The sequence below is a fragment of the Pterocles gutturalis genome, unplaced genomic scaffold (genome assembly GCF_000699245.1).
Source record: "Pterocles gutturalis isolate BGI_N339 unplaced genomic scaffold, ASM69924v1 scaffold21600, whole genome shotgun sequence".
In the NCBI taxonomy this organism is placed as follows: Eukaryota; Metazoa; Chordata; class Aves; order Pterocliformes; family Pteroclidae; genus Pterocles; species Pterocles gutturalis.
In genome coordinates, this window is record NW_010146487.1 from 1 (window position 1) to 6,919 (window position 6,919).

General features: G+C 51.4%; 1 protein-coding gene across 1 annotated transcript in view; it reads right to left on the reverse strand.

Annotated features, from left to right (window-relative positions):
- Positions 1-4: 4 nt before the first annotated feature.
- Positions 5-6,919, reverse strand: part of DAAM1 (dishevelled associated activator of morphogenesis 1) — a gene marked incomplete at its 3' end in the record, with an annotated part of 51,980 nt that continues 45,065 nt past the window's right edge. The window contains exons 5-14 of the mRNA XM_010085770.1: positions 5,535-5,629; positions 3,360-3,693; positions 2,820-2,930; positions 2,612-2,715; positions 2,106-2,172; positions 1,665-1,782; positions 1,441-1,579; positions 918-976; positions 399-586; positions 5-88 (exon numbers count right to left, since the gene is read on the reverse strand). Coding sequence (XP_010084072.1) covers positions 5-88; positions 399-586; positions 918-976; positions 1,441-1,579; positions 1,665-1,782; positions 2,106-2,172; positions 2,612-2,715; positions 2,820-2,930; positions 3,360-3,693; positions 5,535-5,629 — 1,299 coding nt within the window. The remainder of the gene's footprint in view (positions 89-398; positions 587-917; positions 977-1,440; positions 1,580-1,664; positions 1,783-2,105; positions 2,173-2,611; positions 2,716-2,819; positions 2,931-3,359; positions 3,694-5,534; positions 5,630-6,919) is intronic.

Below are 6,919 nucleotides of genomic sequence, written 5' to 3' on the forward strand. Positions count from 1 at the left end.
GGGATCCAGAAGCTGGAGAGGGGAAAGGGCCACCAGGAGCTCCTGGTGGCAAGGGAGGTCCTCCAGGGACGGCAGCACAGATCGCTCTCTGGGAGAGAAAGAGGAGGGGAGATTGGTCATACAGAGACAGGATATACCATGCAATAAGTGCCCCCATGCTGATTTTTAAATTTTTTTTGCCAAAATTTAACCAGCATAGGAAGCACTAAAAGGCTTAAGCACTACTGACTGAGGTCTGATGCAGCCAGAGATGGAACCACTCCCTCACCAGGGACAGACATCTTTGGTGACCCTCCCAGCAAGCACCTTTTTCAGCCCCGTGTGCAGCTCACCCTCCAGAAACCACCCCACGGTGTCTGCAGGGGGTTTGGGACTGGGGAGGAGGTTGGGGACCTCACCCTGCTCATCTCATGGAGCTGTGCCGTGAGATCCGCCACCTGCTGCTTGACCTGCTTGTGCTCACTGGACTCCTTCTCCAGTTTCTCCTTCATCTTGTTCAGCGTCTGCATCATTTCTTCCTTCTCCTGGGCCTTGGCGTCACACTCCCGCTCCTTCTTCTCCAGCTTCTGCTGAAGCTCGGTATGCTCTGAAACAGCCCCATGAGACCACTTTTGGGTGACAAACGCTCCCTTCTGGCACAAGGCAGCGTGTGGGGGACTAACCCCCGTGCTGCCCTGCGGAGAAGCTGCGCAGTTACGAAAGGGGACCGTGTGCTGTGCCTTAGTGCCTTGGCCAGGGCTTTTCCATGAAAAAATGACTATTTTAAACACTGTGCTTCACCCCATAGCGTGATCTTATCTCAGCCACTCAATAACGCCTGCAGGGTCCATCCAGCTAAATACTCGTATACATTATCTGTTTAGTTTGCTGTGCACGCTAAGGTTAAAGTTAATGCTGCGTCTCTCTCCATCACTCACCTTTTCGCATTTTTTCTGCTTGCTCTTTCCACTGTTTCACTTCATTTTCATTGACTAACCTACAAGGAAAAGACAAGTAGTGCAATGAGACAATCCTACCATGGTAAACCAGTGGTGATCACTAGCAAGAAACACAACTGAATAAGCCTGCACTGTGGGATTTAAGGCTCCTAAACTGGTATTTCCAACACCTCTGCTCCGTTTTGCAGGCTGGGGTGCAGCACCATCTCGACGGCTTCAGGGACACTGGATCGTCCAACTGAGGAGCAGAAACATCCCCAGGTGACAGTAAGTCATGAATAAGGAACAGTGACAGCAGCAGTCAGGGGAAATGGCTCACCAAGGACACAGAGCTCGACCTTAATACCCCTGCGCATCATGCTCCAGAGGTCGAGGCGGTGCCGGCCTGGCAGGGATAACCCCAGCCCTGGCTCTCTCACCCACCAGAGTGGGCAGCAGCGAAGCCGTGGTGGCCCCAGCGCCGCTCAGCAGAAAGCCCCAGAAAAGGGGGGTGAGCACTTACATCCGGACGACGTTTTTAATATTGAAGTTTTCCAGGGGAGTGGCGTCAGGGTCCTGCCCTTTGTCACTCTGGATGACAATCTGCTGCACGATCCTGTCGAGCAGCAGCCAGTACTGGACAGTGTTGCCGCTTCTTTTATCTGGAGGGGAAGAACGGGAGAGGCTGAGGGGTGCAGCAGGGAGATGTGGGCATCCATGGGTTTCCTCGCCTCCCCCGTGACTCACAAGGCATTTGGAGACAGTGGTGCAGGATGGACATAAAGTGCGGGTACGCCTCGGTGTGCGTCAGCCTCTTCCTCGTCAGCTCGAACATCTGAGTCGCACTTTTGGTGTCAATGTGGACCTGTGGATGGGAGCGAAGCGAGGTCAGGCCATCGGACCAGCGACGGCACTGCCTGTTTCCCAAATCTCAGCTCCAAACCCCACGAGCCGTGCCCACCCCATGCCTGATGGAGAGACAAGCCCCACTGCCCTGCAAGGGGCAAAGGGTTCTGGTCGGCAGCCAGGGATGAAGCAGCCTGTAGGATGGAGGGGCACAGGAGACAGATTTCCAACCTCCAAATTTGATCCAAAAAACCACAGTTCATCCCAGGCCACGTAGGTGCTTTTAAAAGAAACTGGTGACATTGAGTGTCAGTGTCAGCATCAGCAGACGTTTGTACTCACCAGCTCAAATCTTTTGGCAAATTCCAGTTCGTCTTCATTTCTAAGCATTTCGAAAAAATCTAAGTGCCTGAGGAAAGAAAGCAGGGGGGAAAAAAGACTGTTAAAATTAGATAGGAATGTGACAATTAATAAATTGCAGGCAGCCAGTCTGGCAGAGCTTCCAGAGCAGCCCACGAGCCAGCGGCAGCCCAGAGACGAGCAGGACTTGAAACATCCACTGGATCTTCAGTGTCGAGTTCCCAATCACTACAGCCTTTCCAAGGAAAGGAGAAGAGGAGGAGAAGGGCTGGCAGCATCCCCCAGCCCTGCAATGCCACATCCTTCCCAGCTCAACCCTACATTAGGGCGCAGTGAAACGGCGCCGGGCTTTTTCCTCTATTTCCTCAAGAGGGGCCAGATCGACAGTCTAGACCCACGTGCTTTCCCCAAAGGCCAAGTCCAGAAAGCAAAAATCAAGGGTGCAAGGCAAGGGCAAAACCAACCAGCAGGCTGGGGTCATGACTCACCGGTCGAGGGTTGAATTCTCGTGCTCTCTTAGTTTATCGATGACTGGCTGAATCCCGAGCATGAGAAATTCATATCGCAGATGGAGTCTGAAATCCAAGCTTTCCTGTGAGGGGACAGTTATGGGATCAAGCAAGGTACATGTCTTCAGAAATAAAACCCTCCTAAACCCACCAACCCACCTCCCTCTCCAAGAGCCCCGGCGCTCACCACGCCTGCTCCCTGGCTCAGGACCGCGTTGATGAAGGACATGATGGCTGTCTTGAGGCTCACTTCATCCCGATACCGCCCCGTGCTCTTGTCCAAGTCATTGATCAGCGTCTGCCAAACACACAATGTCAGTTAAAAGCCCGGTGACAGCCCTGGCCAGAGGATGTGTGCAGGGACGACTCCTCCGTGATGCTCCTACAGCCCCTGTACCAACCCCATGGTGATGGACCAATGCAGCCCACCCCAGCACCCGTTTCGGCTAACATCAGCCCATCCTGATGTGCTGCAACCCCAGCAACCCTGCACAAGCAAGCTTTTATTTTTTTTGGGCGGGGGGGAGGTGCTGCCTTAAATAACTGGTTTCTCATTCTTTGCTCAGCTGCAGATCTCATCAGACATGGTTCTGGGGTAATCCTCAGAGTATCTAAGTCACAAATGGCCATCATAAATCATTTGCAAGCAGCATTTAGATATCCATGAGGAGGAAAGAACAGGAATGCTGAACTTCAGGAGCTGAGGGGTGAGTCGAGACCCACGTACCTGAAAACGGGTCCGTTCGCTGGCATATTTCTGGTAGTGCAGCATCGCCTCCAGTACCTTTTTGTGGCCCCCAGGAACCAGGCACACAGCGCCCATGATTTCCAGCACTGCCACCTTCGTCTTAATATTTTCTGTGCTCAGACTCTGAGCGATTACGTTAATACTCTCTGAATGGGCCAGGACGTGAGCCCGGCCCAGGGAGTTGTTCATTAGTGCTTTTATACATCCAATGAGCGAGGTATGTATTCGAGACTCTGCCGTCTCATAGTCCATGCTTTTCAGAAAGTTCAGAATACACGACAAGCCATCCAGGTCGATGAACCGGGTTACAAACCTGTCAAAAAGAGAGTTTTTTAGCTTTAAAACCAAATGCTAAAGGACCCTTTTACCCTCAAACAGGTCGTTGTAAACCCAAGACATCCTTATATAATTTTTCCTGGACTTTGGATAGCAGAAAGCCTGCAGGACTCCTACAGCCCAGAGCCAGGGTTACAAAAATCAATTTAATCAGTGTCCAGTAGCATAGGCAACCAGGCAGCACCTGCACAAGGTTGTCCAGGGTAGGATGTTTGGAAGAGACCAGCTAACGCATCCATCGGCACAAGCCCCAGGGTGGAGGTCAGGAGTCTGCTGCCACCCTGCTGCAAAACCTTCCCAGTCCCCAACCCCAGTCTTAAATCCCACTCATGTGGGACCAGTTTTGCACAGGACCTGGAGAAGCTCCCAAGCCCTGGCGTTGCCTTCTCATCAGCTACAGACACCCCAACGTCAGCCTAGCCCACGTCTGTGACGCCTGTTGGACTTTCTGCCTCCTGCTGCCTCTCCTGCCTCACCATCCACATCCTTCTCCTTCCTTGCACACATCTCACCAATTTTAAGGGATTTCTGATTTTTATGATGACTTATAACGCCGCTAAATAGAAAGCAGACAGCAAACGCATGGCAGTGCCCCAGGCAGATTCACTAGAGCAGGCAGACACAGCACTGCGTGCTGCTCCAGCATTTTAGGACCTCCCTGCCCGATGCCATCCAGGCTGGGTGTATTCTGGTTTGGCAAAAGGCACGGACTCGGAAAGCAAATGAGCCAAGAACATCCCAGCACTGGGATGATTTTAATTTGAAACAAGCCATGCTGATGTGCAGCAACAAAAGGGGTAATTGCAGGCTGGGGGAAAACTGATTTCTCTGCTTCAAAGCCTGCTCTTCTTCCAGCCAAAGTCAATAGGAAATTTCATGTTCACTTCCCTGGGAGCAAAAGCAGGTCCAACAGGTAAAATTATCTAGAGAGCCTGCTGCAACCCTCTGACTTCCACTCAGACAGACTCACAAAGCACTTCTAATAACTTCAGAAAGTTTCATGGCTGGGTACCAGCCCTGCTCCCAAGACACTGTGAAGAGCCAGCACCCAGGAGGTCTGGGTTGCACAGAAATCAGGTGCTCACCCTCGACCCTGGGAACTTCTTACCGAGTACCATCACCAGAACCATTGCAAAAGAGAAATGGAAGAGGGGAATGTATTTGCAAGCAACAGCAATTTTATTTCTTTCCTAAGCAGAACAGGTCATGCGTTTCTTAATGAAACATTTTCCCATCAGAAAATGTTGACCTGAGGCATCTTAAAGGTTTTGCAGATGTGTGCACGCAGACTCCAGAGAAACCGAATTTAGGAAAAACTACAGACATTCATTAAGAGTCCCACCCTTTCTTTATCCTCCCCATCAAAACCTCCTAGCAATACTTTTTTTTTTTTTGCATTTCATAAAAGCCTGAAAATTCATATGATTTTATTCCTTTAAAAAGTGCAGGAAAAATTGAACTTGAAACAAAGGGCCTGGTTGACCAACAAAAATTTGATTTTTTTTTTTTAATTCAATCTGGAAGGAATTTTTACATTTTGTTCCAGTGTGAACAAAAGCAAATTTTTTAAAAAAAGAAGTCGCCTGATTTGCCTGAACAGATGTGGGGCCCTGGTGGCTCTTGGCCATTAAAAGGACCAAGGAAAAGGAAAAAAATGCCAAGAAGTGAATTGAAAAAAAGCAAGTGGTGTTTCAGGGCCCTTGCCTCTTGTCCTGTGCAGCCCCCATTTATATTTCTATTTAACTCCCCATGCTGCCAGAGAACTCAAATCCAAAGCCACGACCACAGTGACGAAGCCAGGAAACAGAAGGGAATTACCTCATTGGTTTCGTCCGCAGTGCAGTCTTCAAACTTTCAATTGTTTTATTTCTCTCCTCCTCGTCTTCTTTTTCCAAGGCGATCAGTGATTTTCTCTGCAAAAGAAGAAAGGCAGATGTGAGAGAGGAGGTTTCCTGGAAAAATATGTGCCCGAGGAGTGGGAGAGCCCGCTGCCCACCATGCCAAACTGTGGGGACAGAGCTGGGACCCTAAATTCACTCTGGAAGTGTAAAAGTCCAGATCCTTACAGCAACTGCACAAGCCAGTGACAACCCAAACCCACCTAGGCTTGGTGCAGTCGAGCAGCAGAGCAGTGCTGCTGACCTCCGTGCATCTCACTGTTCACTTGAGTTTTGCTTCAAAGCAGCAGGAAACGAACATCAGCTGGTGCTGAGCAAAGCCGCAGGAACCCAGCGCCCTCTTCCCCAAACCAGTCCTCACCCCCCAGCAAGACACTGGGCTCTGCTGCCCTGAGACAATTGGGACAGCTGGATCACCACCTCAAGAGGACATTCAGCATTGTCCAGTGTGATCATTAAGTTCCAGAGTTAACGCCCTGCAGGGAGGAGTGAAGTCACCCCAAACTGCTGACCTCCAACTCACCCAGACAAACCCATTTGGAGGATGCTCATGACTGTCCCCTGCAACCCTCAGAGCAGCGAGAGGGCAAGGCTGCAATTCAGGCAAGGAGCATTCCAGCTCATGGGCTCTAGAGGTAAATCCTGGCACGTGCCCTACAGCCCATGACCCTCCAGGAAATACACTTTGTAAAAATAAGTGCATCGCAGTATCCTTTAAGAAAGCGTTTGGCTGAACCCTGCTCAGAGATGCTGCAGGTGACATCCACGTGACATGAATCTCGATGTGTTTCCAGGGCTGAAGGGGGCTGTGAGGATGCAGGGGGCTAATTGGGGGTGCACAGAGGGAAGGTGCTAAATAGCGATGGGGGAGAAGGAGGGGTCCTTTAGCCTTGTCTGGTAACCATGCATGCTGGCAGGTAGCCCGTGCCCCTGCAGAGGAGGTGGGGGGCTCAGGGGGTGCCCCACAGCCTGGAGGGGACGGGATGCTGCAGCTACGCTCAGGGTTAGCCCGGGTGGGTCCTGCCAGCCCTGTCACTCTCAGGTGTCCCAATGCAACCCACTAATGTGCCTCCGTGTTGGGGACAGTGGCTGTGTGCACAGGATGCCCTCGGCATCTCCCACGCTGGGTTTTGCTATCAGGCTGGCACCAGGGGCCAGTAGATACGAAGAGCTGCGCTGACCCCTGCATTTAACCCAGATACTCTTCAGCAGTGTGTCAGGGAGATCAAAGCCACCCAGCAGGCATCTGGCAGGCTTTGATCACGAGCTCTGCTCAGGCTCAGGGCTTGGACCAGCCCTGGGCAT